Below are 26,411 nucleotides of genomic sequence, written 5' to 3' on the forward strand. Positions count from 1 at the left end.
GGATCGACCACTTGAGCTCCCAATCAAATTATATTTACACAAATACATGTAGCAAAAATACCGCTAACAATGAAGGATCTTCCTTCACACTCACGAAATATATATGCCAACAATAGGCCGCCAGACAAATACATGTAGCGCAATTACCACTTTCTTAACATAAAAGATCTCCCCTAAGGTGTCAGTGATCCCCTTCTGCCGAAAGGATCTCGAAGGATCTCCCCTAGGGGATCAGTGATCCCCCTCTGCCGAACGGATCTCCAAAGGATCTCCCCCCCCCCCCCCCCCGATCTTCCTGTATATATACGATACTACTCGCATTGTTATTTTAAGCTACACGAACAAACAAATTTTCTTCGCACCACTTCTGTCTCATTTCTCTAGCATAAATCAAGACTTTGTCACTGGAACTTGTAGCGGTCATGGAGCTGATAGTAAAGTGACTATACTTTTCTTACAATTTTTCGTAAAATTATTTTTTAACAACGACCAGGGCATGCCAAATGTCTATTATTAACTTAATTTTTTTATTCAAAAATATAAGCAAAAGATTGGTTAATAAAAGTTTTCTTACAATCGAAAAGTATTTTCTCTTGATGCTATAAAAAACTCAATTTGGAATGAGTTTGGAATGAAAAGTAATGAATTAATATATCAAACAATATCTAGCGTTATTTAAGAATTTGGGTTTGCATTCTTATTCATCTATTAAATATTTACAATTTTACAAAAATAATATAGTAAGGTAAATAAAAGAATTAAAGTATGTTGCTCCGTGTCACTTTCAGGTCGTTGGGTGCTGCTATCTTTCAAACAAGATTCAAGATGTTTCACATACAGCAGACACTTGTTGACAAATTCCATGAATTCCTTCATTTTGCTGCATCCACTTCTGCCCATGTAATGGCCACCAATTATCTGCTTCTAATTTTCCTTAATTGCTCAAATATTTAAGGCTCATGGGCGATAAAAAAGATCTCGAATCAGAATTTAATGCAATAAGACAATTTTCGACCTTTTTCAAATTGATCAGGCCCTTTTCGAGACCTTCATCTCTGATAAGGCTCATGGTGCCACGATTGTCCAGAAATGTGTATGTCAGCTACTTTTCCGGGCGCTTTTTTTGGTCGCGCTTCCTTCATGTTTGAGGCTGAAAGATGATCTAATTAGAGACCAGAGCGTGGAAAACCGCAAACAGACGAGCTGAGAACTCAGATCAACGTAAGCCCCGGTAAGATTGTTGTCAATTTACATTGTCTTTATTCTGTATTCCCCATTTTTGGAAATAGGTGAACTTTATATTGACAGTGTTAGTCCAAGAAAAATAACGCTTAACGAAATTTTATACCCCCAGTTTTCATTTCACTTGGATATTTTCCGAGACTTGTCAATTTAATCAGACACTTTGCGAGACTTTTCCATCTGATCAGGTTATGGTACGATCATTGTCTTGATTTTTGCGAAACCAAAATTTTTCCTGGGCCGTTATTTCCGGTCGCACTTTATGCCTGTTTTTGACGCATTATGGTCTGATCAGAGGCTAAAGTCTGGGAATTCAACCCAGCAACCTCAACCCTGAAAGTCTTATAATTCAACCCCGGCAAATAAACCCTGGTACGAACTTTTTTCAACAAATTTTCACTGTCAAACTTCTTTCTTCATTTAAATAACCGGTCAAAAAAACTGATCAAAAAACAATAAAAATCGTGCTCCAAAACGAAAAATCCGCAACTGTTGCCAGCATAGATAAAATTTGGTTTGTCGAATAAAGTGGTCATAAAATATGTCATAAACCTAACTAATTTTTTCGTGCGTAACTAATTTCTTCTTGCTTTTTGGATTTAAAACTTTAAAGCAAAAATAGCGATTCAATTGCACGAATAATAGCAGAGCTCAACCGGAAAAAACTAACAAGGATCTTGCAAGATAACATTTCAAAATGCAAGATCTTGCAGAATAACCTTCTATCTTCCAAATTCGTGTATTCTTGCATTCTTGCAAGATAGACCTTTGTCATGCAAGATCTCGCAAGATGAAGTTGTAAAATTTCATTCGTGATTAAAAATTTTTAATTAAAAGTTTTCCAAACATTTTGCATGCACTTTGCAGTGCATATGGATAGTTCATATAACGTAGTCAACGGGTTTCTTATGGAAAACTACAACTTGTGCTATTATATATATGAAAAAAACGTAAATTTGGTATCAGAGAAATTAAAATTAAGTGTCGTGCAACAATCAAGTCAGAAGCAAAACTTGAAAAAACATTGACTTTTGTCCTTATCGCAACCAAAACGAGTTGGTTGTTCCCGCAACTTAAAACTGATGTAAAAAACCTAACAAACTGTCTAGAACAATGTAATTGAATCCTTAGCTACATTCTCTTACATTTTATGGTTTACCCCTCGTTCAAAGAACAAAATCTTCTTTCCCCAAAACAATTTTGAGGACAAAAGTCTCCCCTGTTACCGGCAAATAGTTTCTTTGTTCCACAACTTGTGCGACGCACTGAAGAGAGCATCAGCGGTTAGTGCAACCATCAAGTGCCGAGCACAGTAAACGGAACCCGAAAGCTGGCAGCCGGTCAAGACAAAGAAAAGACACAGAAAAGACACAGAAAAGACACAAAAAAAAGACAAGCAATTTTTTCAGCGACGAAGCCAAGTTTGGGTTACAAACGTCACCCCGACGAGATGATCTAGTTTTTTACTGGTTTCAGACGTCACCAGCAGAAGTCTACCCGAGGTCTCAGACGTTACCTCTGATGTCCTGTTCCCCGGTTAGAGCCATCCAAAATCTCTACTTTTTTTCGACAAAAAGCCTCCAAAAAATTGATATTTGTCCCCCAAAAAACCTTATTTGTTACTATAACACCTCGATTCATAAACCTTGACTAGTTTCATTATTTTCAAAGCAAGTAAAGGCAATTTTCTCATTTTTAAAGAAAAAATTGCGAAAAAAAGGACAAAAATCAGAGAAATGTTCCTGAAACCAGAAAATTCAAAAAATACAATTTAGTTTTCTGACTACATATCCGTTTCAATTGCGGAAAAAACTATCAAACCACTTTTTGAATTGGTTTGTAATCAAACAGAAAGCTATTTGCATCGATATATCCAATCAGTATCATATAAATAAGAAATGTCGGAGAAAATTTTTTGAATTCAGAAAATTCAAAAAATACAATTTAGTTTTCTGACTACATATCCGTTTCAATTGAGGAAAAAACTATCAAACCACTTTTTTGAATTGATTTGTAATCAAACAAAAGGCCACTTTGATCGATATATCACACCAGCATCATATAAATGAGAAATGTCAGAAAAAAATTTTCGAATTCAGAAAATTCAAAAAACACAATTTAGTTTCTGACTACATATCCGTTTGAATTGCGGAAAAAACTGTCAAACCACTCTTCTGAATTGGTTTTTGATCAAACAAAAAGCCACTTTGATCGATATATCACACCAGCATCATATAAATGAGAAATGTCAGAAAAAATTTTTTGAATTCAGAAAACTCAAAAAACACAATTTAGTTTTCTGACTACATATCCGTTTGAATTGCGGAAAAAACTGTAAAACCACTCGTCTGAATTGGTTTTTGATCAAACAAATAGCCACTTTGATCGATATATCACACCAGCATCATATAAATGAGAAATGTCAGAAAAAATTTTTTGAATTCAGAATATTCAAAAACACAATTTAGTTTTCTGACTACATATCCGTTTCAATTGCCGATTAAACCATAAAAACACTCTCCTGAATTAATTTGCATTCAAAAAAAGCCATTTCCATTGATTTATCCAATCAGTATCATATAAATGAGAAATGTCAGATAAAGCTTTTGAATTCAGAAAACTCAAAAAACACAAGTTAATTTTCTGATTATGTATTCATTTGAATTGCCGAATAAATCACTAAACAACCCCCTAAAAGAAGTCATTGTCAGTCGCCTTTATAGTTTCAACTGTATAGGGAAGTAAATAGAAAGTCATTAGGCTCCACACCAAATATCAAAACTTTCATTTGAACAAAATAACTACCATTTCAATTTTTTTTTGGAAAAAAATTCCAAAGCTTGATTTTTGAAGAAGTCCTCGGTCTCAGACGTTGCCGTCTGCGAAGTTTCTTTATCCCTATTGTTTTTTTACGTTACCATCAGCAGAAGAGGAGTTTTTTAAGAAAATTGGTTCCAGTAGTCACCAGAAAATTTGATGTCTTTTTTTTCTACTTTCAATTTTTTTGAAAGGCAGATCTCAGACATTATCTGTAGGAGAGAGCTTTTAGAGTTTACTACAGTCAATGCATTTTATAAATAACGAAGACAGAGTGAAAAAGAGCAGATAAAATCACACAGTTTTAAAGAAAAGAGAAAAGATTTTGCAAAACCCGAAAAAGACAATACACCAAAGAGTTCAAAAGTTTTCTACAATATGACTCGTCTCTGCAAATTTCTTGCATTCAGTAGCCCTTCTGTAGCCCTTGTTGCCTAAACGCGTCGCATTTTCACAATTTTTTTATCTTTAGCCGTCACAACAACAATAAACTCCTAGAAAAAGAACAGGTTTCAAAGTTTTTATTATTTATTAGGTATTTATTAATCATAGTGTTCGGTTAGGGTTAGGGAGCTAAGGAAAACTTTCTTGGCTAGTTTTATAGACTTTCTTGTTGGTAATTTATTCCTATTTGAGAGAAACACACGAGTTTTTTGAATTTTCAAGAAAAAAGAGTTTAATGTAACAATTATTTGAGTTCTGGTCTAATATTGGTTCAACTGCATAATTGTAGCAAGGCACAGTTTTCCTGTAAACCACAGTAGCCACACACTAGTTCAAACAGTTAACGCCAGCTATTTAAGCGAAAATTGTGTTAATTCAACAAAAAACAAGAAATTATTTAGGTCTGTTGAACGAAAAACGGTTAAAACGCGCGAACGTTCGGAAAAGCTTTTAGGTTTTTTTAGTGCAAAAAGCCAGATTTAGCACACAAAACACATCCTGGGACATCACTTTTGAGAAAAGTTGCGTCGCTGGTCTGTTGAACAAGAAAAAACTAGGATCATTAGCATTCAAACCTTAGACAACCTTTTTTCAAATCAAAAATTTGCGTCGCTCCGGTTCTCAAAGCCGTTCTTCACCTTCAGTAACGAGCTGCTTCACCAACAGCATCAAAAAACAGTTTCAACAAAGCAACAGCCACCAAGATGTCGAAGCAGAACAGCGCTGAATGTCAGTTTGCCATCAATATGTTCAAAGCGACAGAAGTGTCAATGAAGAAACTGCTCGATCTCCTTGAGAAAACTGTGGAGCAGAAAAGGAGTTTCCGATCTTTGTCTTTGATGCTCAACAAGATCAAAAGCCAGGAAGCGGAGCTCAGGAGACTCTCAGAGGAAGTGATGAGACAGCAGCCACATCAAAGCACTGCATCATCAATATTGAATAGGCAAACGACATTAATAACTCGACTCAATGAATTGGAACTGCAAGTCGAAATCTTGGACGATGATGGCCAGCTCAGTCAGTCTTCCAGTCGCATTAGAGATGATGTCACCATGATCTCCAGCAGAAAAAATTTATCTCAGCAATCAACACCTGCGCCCAGTGACGACAAGGAACGAATCCAGCATCAGCGCGATATAGAAGAAAAGCAGACCAGCAGTAACATCATCAATCAGCCGCCCCCAATACCACCACGGCCAAGACAACCATCGTTGTTTCTACAAACATCTAATGAACCAGGACTTCAAATTCAACATGTGCTTGAAGCCCAACAAAGAAATCCTAAAAAGGAATTTCATGAAAGTCTTCTAAAATCGAAAAATAACTTTGAAAACCAAATAAATGCTCCCAATCCTTTTCCCCACTTTGACAAAGATACCAGCCAGGAATTCACGTCTCCAACAAAATTTGGGAAACTCGAAATTGCCTCCACTCTGGTAAATTGACAGGTCAACGAAATTGAAACAGCTCAAATCAACTTGAGTGACAACTTTAACACGTCGCAGAACCTTTTGCCTCCAATCCAAAATTTGAACCTTTTTTTTTCAAGCAATCACTCACTTTCAAACCCATTCAATTTGGCTGATCCAACTATTCAATTACATGCAGATGGTCTGTTTGCCCAAAACTCTGCATTGGAGGAAACCTTTAATTTAAACTTGCCAAAGCAAAGAAACAATCAGGATTCATTTGCCAACAGAAATTCTCAATATCATAATTTTCCCAATCTGCAACAGAATTTTGGACCTTCTCAAGTTCACATAGGAACAAAAGGATACCCCGATAGTCAACTGTTGAACTGTGATCGGCAAAAACTCTCCTGCTTACCCACAGTGGCAAACAGAACCTCACATCTTCTAAGTAAAACTGATAAAATAGTCTTAGAAAACGATTGCCTACAATCCAATCAATGTATTAATCCTATAACTGGGGTACACTCCACAAGTGTCCCACCAATTACCATGCAACTCATGGAACAACCGCATCAAAATACCGTCTTAAATCCTGCAGCTCCTAATTTTCAGCCAAACCAGGTAGCTTCAGAATCAAACGTAATTGCAGCTCCTCTGCAATTTCCACAACCTGTGAACAGTCAACACGGCCTCGTCAGCACAGGCTTCTCAATTAATCAAAATATGGCTCAGCCCAGTCCGTTGTGTAACAACCAGTTTATTCCTGGCTCTCAACTTTAGTCGAACCTTCAAGCCCCAGTAACTTCCACGATCCATGGCCCAATGTGCATTAATCAACAGCTAAATCCTGTTGGACAAAATCAGTTCAGCCAGCTTCTAATCAACCAGAGTTTACTACCCACTGTCAATCAACATATTAGCTCAGTACACTCGAACACTAATGTAACACAAGAAAGAGGAAATAAAGATTTCAAACATTCAATCAAATTGCCACCTCTGAAACTTCAGAATTTCAATGGTAACCCTATCCATTTTCACGAGTGGATCAATAACTTCAACACAATGATTCACAACAACACTTCCTCCATTACAGACACGCATCGTATAACCTACTTGCAGAATTCTGTAAGTGGGAAAGCAAAGGACTTGATTCATGCTTACTCCTGCGATCCATCTTTTTATCAGACAGCACTGAATGAACTAATCCGACATTTCGGTGATCGTACTATAGTTGTTAATGCGTTCATTAACCACCTCGAAAACTGGCAAAGGAACTTCCAAAACAAGCAAAGCTTCATTGAATTTTCCTCATGTTTGAAAAGACTTGTGCAAGCCTTCCAATACCTTGGCTTTACAGCAGACCTCCAGTCTACAACACTCATTAAGAAAGCCAAAGAGAAAACATCACATCATTTGGTTCTGAAATGGACTGAACCTTGTCTTACCGAGCTCAGCTCAGATGCGACTCTCGTCAATTTTCAACAATGGTTTGAGCTCCAAGCTCAAATCTACGACAAAGTGAGTCGAGGAAGCAATCAAAGAACCATCAGTTCTCAAGCCTCAAAATTTGTCAACTCGAACAACCTACAAAACAGGCCATACAAAAGCAACCTCCCATCGTCAGTCAAAAACGCATCAGTGGAAAACAGAAGAAAACATTGGAACTTTGCGCCTCAGCAAAAACAACCGTCAACTTCACAAAACGTTCCGAAAAAAACTTTTAACACAAAACGATCTTGCGAGAAGTGCAAACAAGAACACAGCATTGCCACTTGCCCTGAGTATCAGTTTTGCTCACCAGATGGTCGATACAACCTTGTCAGCCAAAGCAATTTGTGTACAAACTGCTTGAGCAACAACCACCACAAACAATCGTGCCCATCGCAAAAACGGTGTCAGGTTTGCAGTGGATTCCACCACACAACTCTTCATGATCCTGCCAAACAAATCAAATGCCCTACAGCAGTTTTTTCTACTGAAGTTGTTTCTGGTAGCAATCCAACAGCTTCTTCTAGTAGTAACGATTCAAGTCAAAATCCAAATACATATTCTCAACAGAAAAGTCGAACAAACAAAGCCCCCAACAGCCGTTATGGCCAAACTTTCAACAACCAAAGCCATCAAAACGTGCAACGACGTAATTTAAACGGCAATGCATTTAACCAATCGTTCAGCATTAACCAGTGCTCAGAAACACCGAAAAATTGGTATGAGCAATTGCAGCTTATTCCGGTTTCATTCCTCAAGGGGGATAAAGCATTCGATACCTACGCCCTCATAGATCCTGGTAGCCAATTCAGCTTTGTATTGGACGCCATAGTTGAATTTCTTGAGCTTCCCCGTGAAACTCAACATTCAGTACCACTACAATTTCTCAATACAGAGAACAGCATGTCCCTCTCAAAAATTGTTGAGCCAGTCACAATAACTCCATATAAGTCAACTGAAATATCGTTTGAACTCTCTCGAACGTTCAGCACCCCGTCTCTGAACGTCGCAAAAATTTTTGAACTGAATAAAATTTGTGATGCCTTCAACAGTTTGCGCCACATACATTTCCCAAATATTGCCGATGGCAAAATCGGCGCCCTCCTCGGTGTTAATCCATTCGCATTCACCTACCCTACACATGTTATACCTGGCAATCAAAATCAACCGTTTGCTGTGAAAACTAAACTTAGTTGGACCCTCGCCGGTGAATATGAGAACCGTATCTCAGCAACCACTCAGCAGCCCGCAAGTCAGCAGAAGAAGAAATTTATTTTTCATGTGTCAAGAAACAGAACAGATGAACCCGGACTTGACGAACTTGTTCAACAGTTCTGGAGTATTGAAGCAGATGGCATTCAGAAGGACCATGAACAAGTTTACACAAAACAAGAAGAACAGTTTCTTGATATTTTGAAGAACTCTATTAATCACAATGGTGAGATATATGAAATCAAACTGCCCTGGAAATCAGAAATAAAGTTGGAAAACAATTTCTATTCTGCACTGAACCAAGTCAAAAGCCTCAAGACACGCCTTCAGCGTAAACCTTTGTTGCAAGAGAAATACAATAAGACTCTCTTGACAGACCTTGAGAAAAACTATGTCAAGCCGGTGGAAATGCAAGATCCTCAACCAGACACAATTTGGTACCTGCCACACCATCCTGTAGAAAATATCAACAAGCCAGGAAAAGTCCGCCGAGTTGCAAATGCCGCTTCAAAATTCCGCGGACAATCGCTTAATTCAAACCTTCTCACATGACCCGATCTCCTTAATAAACTTTTAGGTGTCCTGATGAGATTTCGAGAACATCCCGTTGCAGTCCTTGCGGACATCGAAGGCATGTTTATGCAAATCGCAATCCATCAGATTGATCAATCTGCTCTTCGGTTTCTTTGGTTAGCAGACAATCAGATACAACAACACCAATTTACCAGACTCATCTTTGGCGCAAATTGCTTGCCTTCGTGCGCAATATACGTTCTTAACCATTGTGCCAAAGAGAACATTCAACATTTCCCAGAGGCCCTCAAAGCCGTCTGAAAGCACTTTTACATGGATGACTACATCCAATCACATGCAACAGAAAAAGACGCTTGTAAGGCAGTTCTTGAAACAAAAAATTGTCTAAAAACAGGTGGGTTTCGACTCACAAAATTTGTTTCAAACAGCTCTATAGTCCTAAACCAAATCCCTCCAGAAGACAAAGACAACCAGACAGATATTGTTCGAGTTTTTGGTGTTAAATAGAATCTTGAGAAAGACTGCTTTCTTATGAAACCTCTCACTAATTTCCCAAAAGATGCCTTAGCGTACACTCAACGTAAGATCAATAGTCTTGTCTCCTCGATCTTCGACCCAATAGGGATAATGTCGCCATCAACGATCCGTTTCAAAATAGTTCTTCAAGAACTGTGGAAACTTGGAAAAAATGGGATGAACAAATTGCCCCTCAAATAGTTAAACCACTTCAAAAGAATTTGGACTTATACTTTTCTTCACCAGAAGTGACATTTAACAGAAGTCTCAATAAGAGTTGCCATTCACCAGAAAGTGAAAATGAAATCCATGTATTTGTCGACGCCTCAGCTGTAGCAGTTGCAGCCGTTGCATACTTGAAAACAGTTTCTAACTTAGGCACTGATGTTTAAACTTGTTACTTAATAGGCAAATGCAAAGTTGCCCAAATTAAACAAATCAGCATACCCATTATAGAGTTGGAAGCCGCAGTCATCGGAGTGCGCCTTCTTTCAACCATCATGAAAGAGTCATCGTTTCACATTACTCGCTCTACAATCTGGACAGATAGTCAAGTAGTACTTGATTGGTTATCGACAACCAAGAAGCAACCTGCCTTTGTTGCGAATCGCCTCAAAGAAATCCTTGCATCAACTGGTGTTTACCAATGGAAACATGTTACCACCAAAGAAAATCCAGCTGACCACGGAACACATTCCAGCCAAGTGGCTGACAGCACCAGCATTTCTTTCCACAAGAAAGCTCACCGCTCCAGAAAACTCTTCGAAGCATGTGTTAGCGACGCATGAACTTTCACGCAATTTTTCGGAGCAAATAATCGACCCGACACGGTTCTCAACTTGGAACATGTTGCTCCTGACTTTAGCAACAGTCTTCAATTTGGTCTTTCGGATCAAAAAGCAAAGTCCTAAAGATCAGCAGTATATGACAGAAGACGTCATTCTTGCAAGAAATCGGCTGATCAAAATGTCGCAGCAAAATTTCTTCTTCTCAACAATCCAAGCCCTGGAACGTGGTTCCAGGATAGATTCAAAGTGCAAAATCCGTTCGCTCAACCCAATTTTGGACAACAATGGAATCCTTCGGTCTTGCGGAAGATTGCAATTTGCGCCAGATGACCTCGAAGTTGAAAAATTTCCGATTATACTGCACGCAAAAGACAAGATAGCGCGACTCTATATAGAGCATGCACACAACATTTGCGTTCACCAAGGAACAGAGCCATTGAAAGCTTTTGTGCAGCAAAGATACCACATCATTGGACTCAGAAAAACACTTTTGAGTATAAAGTATAAATCTTTTTTCTGCAGACGATTTGCCCCTCAAAACATTCAACCCGTCATGGCTCCCCTGCCTGCCTGCCGTTTCCCGACAGACTCTACCCAGTATCCTTTCGCGAACAGCGGAGTCGACTTTTTTGGACCCTTTTATATAGAAGATGCCAAAGGACAGATTGAAAAACCTTACGGCCTCATCTTCACTTGCCTGGTTACTAGGTGTGTCCATCTAGAAGCTTGTCCCGATCTCAACACTGACACTTTTCTAAACGCTTATCGACGTTTTGTAAGCCGCAGATGTCAGCCAACAACAATGCTCAGTGACAATGGCAAGACATTTATTGGTGCATCTGAGGAACTAAAAAGATCGGTGAAAAGTCTCGACAACGACAAAATCTACAAAGCAGTGGCAGCAACGAACACAACCTGGAAGTTCAATCCTCCATATGGACCTCATTTTGGCGGTATTTGGGAGCGCTTGATCCAGAACGCGAAACGCACTCTATTGATCATTCTAGGCTCCAGAAGATTGTCGCTTGATGTGTTCAGGACAATTCTGGTCGAGACCGAAGCTATATTAAACTCCAGACCACTAACGATTGTCGCTGACGTTCCGGAAAATGAAATGCCTCTCACGCCAAACCATTTTCTGATCAACAGACCGTTCAATTCTCTCCCACCAGGAAAGTTCGACAGCCAAGAACCCGCCAGTTTCAAGTCTTGGAAGAATGTGCAGCAAATGGTCAACCATTTCTGGAAACGACTCGTCAAGGAGTATCTTCCGACACTGTTAAAGAGGTCCAAATGGAGCGATAGTGGCCAAACACCACTGAGAGTCAACGACATTGTTTGGATTCTGAAAGATATGACTCCATGTGGAATTTGACCCCTTGGACGTGTTCTCGAAGTCTACCCTGGACGAGATGGACAACACCGTGTGGTGAAGGTGAAAACGGCTTACGGCCCGTACGTTCGTCCGGTCTCCGCGCTCGCACGCGTTTTGGCTGATTAGCCCATTTTTTTGCCTTTTTTCGAAACGGTTTTCTAGGCAACTTGGGTTACACCCTCTTCGACGATCTGGTCAAACGTCTGTGATGTGTTAGCTGGCCTCCTCTTTCCCCTGGAGCATGTGCAACAATCAAGTCAGAAGTAAAACTTGAAAGAACATTGACTATTGACTTTTGTCCTTATCGCATCCAAAACGAGTTGGTTGTTCCCGCAACTTAAAACTGATATAAAAAACCTAACAAACTGTCTAGAACAATGTAATTGAATCCTTAGCTACACCCAGGTTGAGGTCCTCGCTCAAAATGATCTATGAAAATACCCAGCCAGACTATTTTTGCTTATGAAAATACCCAGGCAGACCAAAAATGCCTATGATCCAGACTTTGCCTCGTTCAAATTTTTGGTGCGTTTATGTGCTCGTTCAAAAACGCTTATGAAAAGACTTGTACATGCTGCTGACTTTGGCTCAACAGTAAGTACCTGGTGCGTTAATGATGCTCGACTTAAACTACCTGGTGCGTTTATGATGCTCGACTTAAATTACCTGGTGCGTTTATGATGATCGACCTTAAGTGCGTGCTCGTTTATGCTGCTCGTCAAACATTAATCCTCGACCGTGTATTTTTTGAACGCACCGTACCCCCTGCGTGCGTTCAAAAATGGTCTGCATCATAAACGAGGACAAACGAAAACCTCGTCCTGGGCATTCTCTTACAATAAACAATTAACTCATTGCTGATGAAACGATTATTGTTAGCGCTGTGCTATCAAATCGCATTCAGTCTCTCAAACTCGCAATATGTCCTAATCGCGCTTACTAACTTATCCTAAAGCTTTAATTTTCTTAAGATTTTCGGCAAACTTCCAACCGTTTTCGAAGTTGGACTGACTGTTGCAACGCTAATTTACCGTTGTTTGTAGATGCTTGCGCATCCATGCAAAAAATTTGTACAAAATAACTATCACTAATCAAAAATTAAGTCCTCGACTCGTGAAAAAATATGGTCGGCTAAAGTTGAATTATGAAGACCTTTGATCGACCAATGAGATGACCATTCTTGACCGTAAATTGTTATGTAAAGTCAATAGCTGGACCCATTGAAAAACTTGCTTGACTTTAACTGTGCGTTGGACCGCGTATTTTTAATCAATATCGGACCCCCTACTAAAGTGATAAAGTGTTTTTGTAGGTCGAGATCTAAACCTGGGCAATGTTGAGCATTGACGGGAAAAAAGGTGAATCTCAATTTTTATGCAACGTTGAAAATTAAGCACACCTGCGATGGTTCATTAATGAAGCGGTTATTTTTGTTGCAGAGGAATCAGAGGAATTTCATTTCCCCGCAGCTATTTAAAGGTTCCCAGTTCAACTAAACCTTTCATAACGAACAGGGCACAAGTAATAGCGAAAGCAAATTGTATCGCAAAAAAGAACTGTTGTTTTACGTCGATTAAGTTTCTCAATGTTTATAGTTGGAGCGGTCACATAATGGTGTAAGATTGCTTCATAGCAATTACAGCAGATGGTCTAAAAACAAGAAGCAGCAATTATCATCCCTTCTGATGTCGACAATGAAGGTCACACAGCATTCAGGCCACTGATATTTGAACATTGATGTCACAGAAATCTCCACATTTGTCAGACAGTTACAAACATCTGAACACAAAAGCACATCAAAACGCCTGCTCATATGTTTACAATTCTGATAACCCGAAACATGTAATGTGAATTTGCTTAAACTGCATTCCGCCTGACGATTTTCACTGTTTACCGGATGTGTTGTCGTTTTCGGAGCCTCCAACTCAAAAAAGTTGTTTCATGCTCAGCTGCAGGCATTATATCCTTGAATTTACACAAACTGATCTCAACTGTAAGAACTCAGTTAGATTTATCAGACAACCATATGATTCTAATTCGAATTGTACGTTTGGAACGCTAACGCTATTAAGATCATTTGATGATAAATGATCAACTCCTCTATCTGGGATTCCCATTTCCAGTTGACAATTTTCCCGATAACTTAGTTCTAACGAGTTCCGGAATTGATGCACAAGTTGTAATGATGACCAGGGTCGACGTGTTTTCCAAAAATTATGAACGAAATGTTCTGAAGGCTGAGATTATTTTTTTCGTATCACAAAAAATGTGGTCAACTATGTAAGAAATGCTTTGGCAAGTGCTGAATATTTTTATCACATTCAACACATGCAATACTTGTTATTCAGAAAGTGTGATGGTGTTGAATAAACATCAAAAAAATTTCTTTTATTAAAGATTCACAAAGCAAAAGAAGAATTTACCTGACGAGCTCGAATGTTGTACCCATAAATAATGACCTCAGAACAACTTGACTCTTCTTCTAATTTTGTTTTAGCTCTACCTTATTATTTTATTAACCTATCAAACATAACAGACTAGCGTCGGGCGAATTGCTCCCAAACGACCGGCAAGCGTTTGGCTTGGTAGTACACAGCTTGGGAGACACACGCCCTTAATACCATGAAATTGTCTCCTCAAAACAGTTTTGGTCAATCAATCGCATTCTTAGGGACTGGTAATGCGTCAAGGTCTAATATCCTTTAATGCACTCCGGTTGTTACCTGTTTATCCCGTTTTCGATGACGAAAAGTCAAAAGGGTCAGACAAATATCGGTAAAGGAAAAATCGCATAAAAAGGACCGCAGTACTAATGTAATTACTACAAACTTCGTTTGAGAGTAAAAAATCAGATGTCAGAAGTTAAAAAGGAAATCTAACTCTAAAATACACTGAACTCAAACTGCGGAGTTTGCTTGTATCTGTCATGTATATTTCTCATGAAAAATAACCCGGGTCAACGATCATACAACTTTCTTTGATTTCGTACTAGGTCATATATGATTCTTAGTAATCATACTAGGTCATATATGATTTGTATGAATCCTTGGTAGTCATACAAGGACCATATATGATTTCCTAGAAATCATACAGGGATCATACAAAAAATTTCAACGACTAAGAACTGTATAATTTTGATTTTCTATTGAAGTTGAAAAAATTTCTTGGAAATCATGCAAGGTCATATATGACACATAAAACATTGACTGGGGTCACAATTTCTCGTATAATGTAGTCAGAGGACTTATTAAATAATTATATAGCATTTGAAATTCACATTTGATTCTTTGTGTAAGCTAAAAGAATAACTTTGTGGTTTAAACATATTCTGAAAACGAATTTGAGGTTATATGCAAATTTTTTTATTGATTATTTTTTATAAATGAGCATTTATAAGTATAAACTGGCTTCAGAGTATGTCTAAAATTTTGTTATGTATTTGGACTTACTCTTTTATTTAGTACCCAACATAACAAATGATACTGTGCGTTAGGGTCTTATGGCGGATTACAATGTGATGCCGGGTTATCACATAGGTGATGCCCTACCGAACAAAAACAAAAAAAACATAAATGGTTTTTCGAAAAACAGATGTATAATTCTTGGTATTCGTATTAGGTTCATATATGATTTCTTGGTAATCATACAAGGATCATATATGATTTCTTTGGTTTCATACAAGGATCGTACTAAGAAATCAAGTATGGACAGTATAAAATCATATATGATCCTTGTATGAAATCAAAGAAACTTCAACCCGGGAACGAAAATAGAAGTCACATACGGAATAAGTAAAGTTTCTTATCTCATATAAACTTAACTGTATATTTTTGCACAGGTAAGTGCTATAAATGAAAGCTATATTTTTTATATGTTCAGTTTCAAATTGAAATTAAAATTCAACTTATTGAATTCTTTTGACTCGTGTTAGAGACCACGACATTTTAAACGTAACGTCTACGCATTTAGCTAATTAGGAAGGTTGAGGTGAGAGGACGGGCTGACCCGACTATCCTCGAGTGCTTACCAGCACACCGTCCGCCTGGATTACATAGTCTGGAAAAAATTTCAAACACAGGCAAGTCACGAAAATAGTCTTGAACTTGTTTAATCGGAGGCCATTTTGGGCTGAGACCTAAATTAGGACTTATAGAAACCTATTTGCGCAATACCATTTACACGTCACCTCGTGGAGTACACATACGAGAGAATTTTTACTCACCATACGATGAAACATTTTCGATCATGTCTAGGCATTGTAGCTGGACCAATAATTTGATGGCAATGTCCAACCCCATATTTCTCTTAACAGCCTTTGTTCGCACTACATCCTGGTCATATACATCAGACATTGATTTCTGAAACAAAAATCAATTTGGATTCAAAACTGGACATGCAATAAAACGTATTTTTGCGATCCACTTTTCTGGTAAGTCAATATGCAAACCTTTTTCCTGACTAGTGAAATGGTAAGCCATCCACAAAAAAAGTTCTATATCAATATAACTTTGAAGACAGATTTCTGCGAGCGTTTACTGAACTATCATATGCCTTTCCACCTCTTCAGTCAACCATTTTGTAAGAGCTGGCATTTAGAGGAACAATTTTTTTTATGGAACACCAAATGTTACGGTCAATTAATTTTGGAAATTAAAAGGCAGGAAAAAATTAATCTTTGAGTTTGGTAAAGCAATTGTAAAATTATAGTCCAGTTAACGGCCCACAAACTAAAAGATTTTACACAAAAATATAAGGTTTGAACAAAATTTAGATATTTATGTATCTCGTCTAACACCTGACATAAAACTCAACTATGAGTCAACCAGTTGATGAGAATAAATAGTTTGAAACGGAGTAAACATTGGGTTTGGCAATGATTATCATACAAAGGTTTGTTAGATTTTTGTCGAGTCTCATTAAAACTATTTATTTCTACTAGTAATTTTTGCTGTTTACGTAATTGCTTTAAAGTATATGGAAAAACGCTATGAGAGTTCACAACTAAAGTTTACAAAACTACCATAGTGTTATTCTATTTTATCTTTTTGTTTATTTCTTTTCAGTTGATAAATTTATCATTAATAGATAAAAATCTGAATGACCCACAGAACTCAAAATAGGCAGATGCTTCAGCATGTTAGGAGAAACCTCTTTCTTGTCTTGTGACAAAAATATATGTTCAATTTGTTCTATCACATACAGTGTTTGGCTGTAATAGAGAAAATTTTGAATACTTACAAAAATTTATAAGCTGCCTTAGAAAGCCGAAGAAACTTAGTAGAAGCGTACATTTAGCCGAAGACGTTTCACAGGCGATATCTAACCATTTGTTTTTGATTTTCTTTTATCAGGTTTGTTATCTTCGCAGTTTCTTTTAACAGTTTTAGTTGAAAACTGATAGAATAGATACCACAAAAATCTGGACAGGAAGATTGCCAGATTTCCGAAAGCAGAATATTAGTAGCACACTTGTTAACAACAATAAATTCACAAAATGCAACTTTACATGGTAAACTGCCTGAACTCTATTTGGCAAGCATATATTTGGTCAGTTCCCTTGACTTTTATATCAAAAAACGTATGATCATTAGACGTTTATTAGACCTAGGAAGAGTTAAATCAGCTAGAATTTGGCCACTATTCCATAAGAAGCTGTAAGTTCATTCCAACGTGAAATCTCTTCAACTTGATCATGTCACCACCGATTTAGGCAAATTTTAGATTTGGGTAGTATGAATTCAGCAGTTTTATGATCAAGTTAACCATTTTTTATGTGCAATTGCCCGGGTCGAGGTTTGGCGGTGAATTTTCGTAAGAAATACGGTGAAAAGCTGTGAAATAATTTTTTTCACCACATTCACCGCAATCACAGCATTTCTTACGAATATTCACCGCATTCACCGCATTTCGTACAAAAAATCACCCCAAAACCTCGACCTGGGTGACGTTACAATTTCTCCGTAAATTTCTTTTAAATTTGGAGCAATAATTTTCTGATGAACATAAGTCCATTGATGTTAAAATAAAATAAGCTGGTCGAATTGATGCTCACTAGAAAGTGACTCCAAAACTGAAGGAAGTTAAGAATGATTTCCGATAATTTCCGATTTTTGATTTAAAAGTCACAGTTCGAGTTGGGAATGTCACAACCATTAGGCTATGATTGCGGGAACATAATGCTATATAAACCGACTGATTCGTAACAAATCTTGCCGCCAATTGAAACATGGATTAAAACTTCTCTCTCTCTCTCTCTCTCTCTCTCACATCAATACACAACTTATCAAGTTACTGTGCCCAGCCAAACGCACAGCTGCACACAAAAATTTTTCTGCAAGGCGGCCAAACAAAAACAGAGACAAAACAGCAAAGGGACAAGACACTGCCACAGAGACCAGAAAAGGCCAAAGAGACGAAAAGCCAAAACGAGAGAGCAAAGGAGAGTCCAAAAAGGGAGCAAAAAGAGAGCAAAAAGAGAGAGCAAAGCCAAAATGAGAGAGCAAAAGGGAGAGAGCAAGGAGTCCGAAAAGAGTAGCTAGCAAGGATCAACAGGGTGAAATTCCAGGCCCTAATTTTGAAGGAGTCTGTTTGAGTGCCGGCAAAGTGCCAAACCAAGATTGAAAACATTAATTGTTCTAAATTTGTAAAAAATTACTTTCCTAAAAGGTAGCTTATTGGTTGTGACGCGCGTGCATTCTGAATACCGTTCGGACATTTTTTTTGAAAAAGCGCAACCTAATCGAACACCGTTCAATTTTTGAAAAAGCGCTGATTTGCTGAAAATCGTTCAGATTTTGATTTTAAAACATTGTAATAAACCTGTAGAGCAGCGCAAAACTTAAACACTCTACAAATATGGTTGAACTTGATTGAAAAATGATAATAACTTTGGAGAAACAATCATGCCAATAAGGGGCGATACAAGTAGAGACTGCCCTTGAGTCTGTGAAGTTATTGCAACCTGGGTTCCGCTAAGGATAACACCCGACCTAGAGGATCCTTTTACAGTCGAACCTTGTAAGGACGTGGCCTGGCCGTTTCTCAGTGACCAGTAATGACATAGACAAGAGGGTAGTGTGTGCGTGTAGGACCTTTTGTTTGCCGACCTTTCAATCCTAGTTCTCCAAAGAGTTGGTTTTTGTATGAAAGTAACGAGTGAAAAAGTGTTGAATTGATAAATTGAATAGAGAGACTAATTTTTGCTTTGAATTGATAGACTGGTTAGACAAGAGATGAGTGATAAGAACGAACGTGTCCGATTCAGCGGGAAAGAAGAAGGTTTTTGTACTTTTCGGAGCAATTTGAAGCTCGCATTTTTGTCCTTAAGTTGTACAATGTACTTGAATTTAGTAGTACATTTGAAGATTATGTCCCATCTACACGCCCTAACGCTTCACGAGCCAAAAAAGACGCAGCTATAGATAAGGGGAGAGAAATTTTTAAACAAAACTAAATGCAAATATTTTTGAAAAAGCGCTGATTTGCTGAAAATCGTTCAGATTTTGATTTTAAAACATTGTAATAAACCTGTAGAGCAGCGCAAAACTTAAACACTCTACAAATATGGTTGAACTTGATTGAAAAATGATAATAACTTTGGAGAAACAATCATGCCAATAAGGGGCGATACAAGTAGAGACTGCCCTTGAGTCTGTGAAGTTATTGCAACCAGGGTTCCGCTAAGGATAACACCCGACCTAGAGGATCCTTTTACAGTCGAACCTTGTAAGGACGTGGCCTGGCCGTTTCTCAGTGACCAGTAATGACATAGACAAGAGGGTAGTGTGTGCGTGTAGGACCTTTTGTTTGCCGACCTTTTAATCCTAGTTCTCCAAAGAGTTGGTTTTTGTATGAAATTAACGAGTGAAAAAGTGTTGAATTGATAAATTGAATAGAGAGACTAATTTTTGCTTTGAATTGATAGACTGGTTAGACAAGAGATGAGTGATAAGAACGAACGTGTCCGATTCAGCGGGAAAGAAGAAGGTTTTTGTACTTTTCGGAGCAATTTGAAGCTCGCATTTTTGTCATTAAGTTGTACAAGGTACTTGAATTTAGTAGTACATTTGAAGATTATGTCCCATCTACACGCCCTAACGCTTCACGAGCCAAAAAAGACGCAGCTATAGATAAAGGGAGAGAAATTTTTAAACAAAACTAAATGCAAATATGGTATGAGCTTGTTTCGGCGCTAGACAAGCAGTCAGTTCTTTATCTTAGGCCATATAAAGGAGATGGGGCTCAAGCATGGGATGTGTTAACTAAGAGAGTCCGTAGCTTTGAGAGACCTAGATTGCAAAAATTAGTCAGCGAACTCACTAGCTTTGTTAAAAGAGACGACGAAAGTCTAATCGAGTACATAACAAGAGCAGAGGAACTACAATATAACCTTAACCAAGTCAACGAGGGTTTGAGTGAAAAAATGTTTACATCAATTCTACTGAAAGGTCTGCCGAACGAATTTGATAATTTTGTCACACTTGTTAACTACGGTAGTGAGGATAAGTCACTTGATGAGTTGAAGTGAGATCTGATCAATTTCGACGCTGAGCGAAGAATAGAGAGTGATAGGAAAAACGTAAGTGAAAGTGTCTTCCTAACAAAGCAGAAGAGGTGCCATAACTGTAACATGATTGGACATATTGCAAAATTCTGTCGCTCAAATAATAAGCCTCATAACCCACAGCCTAATACCAGCAAAGTAATTTAATGCTACAATTGCAATAAGTTTGGACACAAAGCTACAGAGTGTAGGAATAAAAAGTTTGAGAGTCATGCCAGGCGAAGCGTTAGAAATGAGAAACAAAGTTTAGCAAAAGATGAAGAATACTTCAGTTTCTTTTTATGCCCAGTTGATGATGAGGGAGTAGGACTACTGCTAAATTCGGGGGCAACAAGTCACATGAGAAAAAACAGGGAAATGTTTATCGATATCGATGATAGTTTCTCGGGCAAAGTACTGAACGCAAACAAAACGGAGTCTGAGATTTGTGGCCAAGGTACAGTTGCATTTTTAGTTAAGGTTAGTAATCAGGTTAATAGAAAAATTATCTTAGAGAACGCCTTGTTTATACCTGAAAACTCACACAGTCTAGTCTCAATTAGTAAACTTAGAGAAGCAGGAGCTGAAGTTTTGATAGGACCAGAACTAAGCATAATTGACAAAAGCGGTCTAGAGTACCCATTTAGGCAGGAGAAAATTTTGTTCATTTGGGACTTTAGTGAGATTGATAAAACTTGCAAAGAAAATTGCCTACTGTCCAGTAGCTTAAGAATGTGGCACAAAAGATTGGGTCATAACAATTTTACGGACCTTAGCAAACTAGTTGAACACGTTGAAGGAATGCGTATCAGCGACAGTTCGGTAGATGTATGTAAGATTTGTGAGATGAATAAGGCTAAGAAACAACCAATAGCAAAAGATTGCACAACAAGAGCACAAGCAGTGTTGGACATTGTGCACACAGACATCTTAGGGCCTATTACCCCCGAGGCTGTAGATGGCCACAAGTACGCGATAGGATTTGTTGATAGCTTCAGTAGATATTGTAGGGTTTACTTTATGAAGTCAAGGGACGAGACTCTAGAGAAATTTCAACACTTTTGTGCAGATGTAGGCCAACCTTTAACTTTAGTATCAGACGGTGCAAAAGAGTACATATCTAGCTACTTTAAAAAGTTTGCCCGGCTAAAAGGAATCAGGCTTGAGAATTCTGCGGCGTACACGCCACAAGAAAATGGTAAAATTGAAAAACTTTGGGACGTCACTGTAGGAACTGCTAGATGTTCAGGAGATCAGGCTTCTTTAGAGAAAAAGTATTGGACATATTCGTTCAACATGGGGTTCTATTTGAAAAATTTTTGCTATCATTCGGCAATAAAGAAAACCCCTCACGAAGCCATGTATGGTGAGAATCCAAATCTTAGTTTTATGAAAGTGTTCAGTTGTGTTGCTTACCCTTTCATAGAGAAACAGTTCAGAAACAAAATAGACAGAAAAGCGAAGAAGGGAATTTTCTTAGGTCATGCACTCGATAGTAGATCTTTTCTGATAGGAATAGAAAACGATCGCGGTGAGCTTAAGGTTCAGAAAACAAGGAATGCAAGGTTTGACGAGAACAACTATTACTTCGGAGTGAATGAACAGGCAAATCTAGAACATGAGGTAAACAAAAAATGAGTGAAATAGTTTTTTAAGTGAAATTGTTGATCAAAATTTGTTACCTAAAAACGCAAAAGAGGCGCTCAAGAATGAAAACTGGAGGAAGGCAATGCAGGACAAATATAACTCACTGAGGGAAAATAAAGTTTGGGATCTAGTTGAGGATAATGGAGCAAAATTAGTGGGTAGTAGATGACATTTTGGAGATAAATATGGTCCGACGGGGGAGATAAGTAGATTCAAAGCAAGGTTCGTGGCCAAAGGTTACAGTCATGTCTTAGGGAAGGATTTTCATGAGACATACTCATCAACGACTAGGTTGTCAACAATTCGTTTAATTGTGAGCTTGTCTGTTCAAAAAAGGTCGAAAATAAGACAAATGGATATAAAAATGGCATATCTTAATGCACCTATAGCTGAAGAAATTTACATGAAACAACCAGAAGGTTTTGAGTAATTAGACAACAAAGAAAGACCTCTTATTTGTTTAATGAAGAGAAGTCTTTACGGTCTTAAGCAGTCAGGAAGGAATTGGTATCAGACATTTAGGAACTTTTTGGTAGCTAAAGGTTTTGAATCTTCGGTTTATGATAATTGTTTGTTCATAAAGAAAAGTGAAGGACAACTTCAAGGCGCAGTTCGTTTGTGGGTAGATGATATAATAAGCTGTGAATTTCAGGAAAACTTCTCGGATTGGTTTGAGAGTGAGCTGTCTAAGGATTTCAAAATAAGTGATTGTAGGGATCTTTGTTGGTTTCTTGGAATGAAAATTGTGAAAAAGGAAAATTCAATTGAAATCAACCATGAACAGTATATTGAAAAGCTGTTAGAGAGATTTGGACTAGAAAATTGCAAATCAGTAGAGACACCACTTGCAGAAAAAAAATAACAAGAGAAGACTGCCCTCAGGAGGGGAGAGAAGAGCAAGAGCGCATGAAAAACTTTGATTTTAGAAATTTAGTGGGTTGCTTGAAATATTTAGGTTGCTCAAGTAGACCAGACGTTGCTTTTACAGCAAATTTTTTAAGTTTTTTTGTTGAGAATCCAGGGGAAAATCACTGGAAAGCCGGAAAAAGAGTTTTGAGATACCTCAAAGGTTCTAAGTCAAAGAGTTTAGTTTCTAGGAGGGGAGACAAGTTAACTTTAGAGTGTTACTCCGATGCCGATTGGGCGGGAAATTTAGACCATAGGAAAAGCACTTCAGGATATTGTTTCAAACTTAGTAGTAACTCAGCCGTTGTCAGCTGGTCAACAAAGGTTCAAAGATGTGTTGCTACATCAACGGCAGAAGCCGAAATGAATTCCTTAGTAGAGGCAACAAAGGAGGCCATTCAATTGAGAGATCTGCTTCAGGATTTAAGCGTTGAGGTTCAAAAACCTATTGAGATTTTCGTTGACAACCAGGCATGCATAGCGCTCAGCAAGCAGTCCACTCACTATGGAAAAACAAAACACTTTGCACTTAAACTTCATTTCATAAGGGAGCTTGTAGAAAGGGGAGAGCTAGAATTGAAATACTTGCAAACTGACCTCATGATTGCAGATGTCCTCACCAAGGGGTTAGGGAAAACAAAACACGCTAGGTTTTGCGCGGCTCTCTTAGGTGACACCCAACCCGAAAGGAGGGGTGAAGGAAGTCATGAATGACTTCCGATAATTTCCGAATTTTTATTTAAAAGTCACAGTTCGAGTTGGGAATGTCACAACCATCAAGCTATGATTGCGAGAACATTATGCTATATAAACCGACTGATTCGTAACAAATCTAGCCGCCAATTGAAACATTGTTTAATACTTCTCTCTCTCACATCAATACACAACTTATCAAAAACAAGTCGTTTACTGAGTGCATTTTGTGCGTACATTTCTGTCAATGGGTGTCTACAATTTCATCTAAGCGCAAATATCTGTCCGTGTTCATTGATGCAGTTGAATACTGAACATCAAAATTTGCTCCAGGACCTAATTTTTGGATCTTTTCCGTTTGTGTCCCCCAGCACGTTATGCTCCCCCCATTACAGAGCACATGTCATTACATGGTAAAATCATTATGTTAAAAAATAGCACGTGCTTCTGGGGGTGGCAAATAATATGCACCCACTATGCTGTGGGGCACAAACGGAAAAGATCCTGATTTTTTTTGTTGCTGAACGTGATATAGCTCGTCAATTTTACACTTGGGTTTTTGTAAAGTTATCCTTACGTATTATTTCAACTCTTCAGAAAACTATAGATGTGAATTATTGTTGTAAAAATCATTAGATTACAAGATTTTTGACAAAGTGTTCAAAATTAAATCTATTTTTCATAAAACTATAGGGTGTTAAATTAATTTTGACGTGCATTATATCAATCTGGTCAAGTTCTACGTTTATATTCAGCGAACTGCTACTAAAAGAAAACTACTAATCTTACCACTAGGTTTTTTAGTACAAATTTGAATTTAGTAAAGAAGCGCTTTAACAGTTTTGTATGAAATATGCATCGATTCATTTACAAAATGGAGCTAGCAGACTTTTCAATAATTATTAAAATGCATTTGTGATTGCATATGAAAATGCATGAAAGGAGAGGAAGCCGCCAATCGTGTATCAGGTTGATTCATTTTTTGCTAATGATTGCAAGTATGCCTTGCAGATCTTACTAACGTCAGCTGCAGCCATCGTGAGAGCAAATAGGGTCATGTAAATTCTCATCTTTAATTCTAATAATGGAAACAATTTTTTGAACAGCTTGTTTATTTTCCAGTCCAATGAATATTACCGCATGGTTGTTATCTCCATCTAGAATTTATGAAACTCCGAGGCAAAGCCGAATTGTAGAAAAATTACGAAAGGGCGATAACAACCGTGTGGCAATGTTTTTATTCAATTGTAATTGTGATTAAAACACCTTCATAAATTTATTACACCTTTGGTATAATTAGAGTACGTATCTATCCCACTTTTCATCGCCACTGTTGTGTAGTAACAGTGGTGATAAGAGAGTGCGGAGTGCGATAAACTTGCGTTCTAACGACGAAGCAGATTTCTTAGTGTTAATTGAGCGTTAACAGTTGTTTTATCGCATTCAGGAAAAGATACTTGGGATCTTTACCCCCCCCCCCCCCAGTAAATTAGGCACCCCCATTTGTATATGTTTAAACACTATGTATGCATTTGAGTTATTACGTATGCATACGTGTGAATATGCATTTAGAAAATACTACTAGAGCGGAGGTAATTTAGTAATTACGGGCTTTGTAAAGCGCTCCTACTATAAATTTCTTGAAAATTGTTACATATATGGTCGTTGATGTATTATACCAATATACCAGGAACGATATTATGAACATAAATAACCTTTCCAGAAGGGAGCAAAAACATTAGTTTTTGGTGGGTGCCTAAATTTTGGCTATATTGGACTGGGGGGGGGGGGGGGGGCGCTAGCGGAAAAGATCCCTCACTTGTAATTTAATCTAATTAGGCTGGCTACTTCATTCCATTCTCGTATTTTATTAATGCACTCTGTCCATATCCCCATTTCAACTCATTTATAAGATGCAAGATCCAAGAGCAGTAGTCTAATATGCACTTAGAGAATTTAATGAACTTATAAGTGCCTGTAATATTTCACAAGGCAAAACAATAAAAAAAATTGTCAATCGATGTAAAATCACTCCAATGATTTTGCCGTGCTATGAGAAGCGTACACATTATAATGAACAAAAAAGATAAACTTTTTACATTAAGTATCTGTTAGTGTTGTTAGGATTAACGTTCTTAATGGCGTGGACTAAAAACGTTTGAATAAAGATTATGTCAGTTTGTGCTAATCAATTCACTTTTTTAAAGAGGTTGTTGTTTCAGACTGTTATTCAGGAAACTCTATACTGGTGATACCTGTAATGTTCTTTTTAACTGATCAGCTGCATAATTTATTCCTAAATTCTTCATATCACGCATTTTTTTTTACTTTTTCAACTGCTGATTTTTTTTTGGTCTAGAGAACTTAGCAGAACTAGTTCTAATGGCGTAGAAAATTCTTTTTTAACGATTAAGTTTTACTAAGTAGAGTAGACAAACAACAAATTTTTTAGAATCAAGCTTTTTTGAAGGTTTTGTAGTGATGATCTTGTTAAACTTTTTTTAATCTATTTGTGACTATGACATTGATATGACTATGACTTGATTGTCGCAAACCAACCCAAATGTGGTCATGCAAATGTTCAAGGAATTGAATCAGCAGAAGAGTGGAAATTTAGACACATGAAAGTATTTGTTCAGAAAGATGCATTGTTTTTTTAAACACGCTTTTGAAGTGCTCTGAGGTCTTTCATAGACATTCAAGAAGACGCTGAAGAGAATGACTGTTTTTGCTGACAAAAAACGTTCAGAATGTCTGTCAGTTCCCCTTAACAAGCTAACAAACTCAATTCCCAT

The 26,411-nt window shown here is 37.7% G+C and overlaps 1 protein-coding gene across 2 annotated transcripts; it reads right to left on the bottom strand.

The window, feature by feature from the left end:
- Window positions 1-625: 625 nt before the first annotated feature.
- On the bottom strand, window positions 626-24,807 carry LOC142338484 (uncharacterized). Of its 2 annotated transcripts, none has more exons than XM_075388257.1 (4): window positions 24,639-24,805; window positions 16,051-16,186; window positions 13,508-13,607; window positions 626-892 (listed from the first exon to the last, which is right to left on the bottom strand). In XM_075388257.1, exons 1-4 carry the CDS (start codon window positions 24,684-24,686, stop codon window positions 709-711), a joined length of 468 nt encoding a protein of 155 aa, XP_075244372.1. In that variant the 5' UTR covers window positions 24,687-24,805; the 3' UTR covers window positions 626-708. The 2 variants fall into 2 exon arrangements, with proteins under 2 accessions (XP_075244372.1, XP_075244373.1); XM_075388258.1 differs by lacking the exon at window positions 626-892 and adding an exon at window positions 991-1,150 and having other exon boundaries at window positions 13,469-13,607; window positions 24,639-24,807.
- Window positions 24,808-26,411: the final 1,604 nt, after the last annotated feature.

Source organism: Convolutriloba macropyga, chromosome 4 (genome assembly GCF_964194025.1).
Source record: "Convolutriloba macropyga chromosome 4, txConMacr16.3, whole genome shotgun sequence".
Taxonomy (NCBI): domain Eukaryota; kingdom Metazoa; phylum Xenacoelomorpha; order Acoela; family Convolutidae; genus Convolutriloba; species Convolutriloba macropyga.

Coding starts and splice junctions, on each gene's coding strand:
- LOC142338484 (XM_075388257.1), bottom strand. CDS start 24,686: ATGAGAATTTACATGACCCTATTTGCTCTCACGATGGCTGCAGCTGAC. Junction 16,187..24,638: donor TCACGATGGCTGCAGCTGAC/GTTAGTAAGATC, acceptor TTTTTGTTTCAG/AAATCAATGTCTGATGTATA. Junction 13,608..16,050: donor CGAAAATGTTTCATCGTATG/GTGAGTAAAAAT, acceptor TTTTGTGTTCAG/ATGTTTGTAACTGTCTGACA.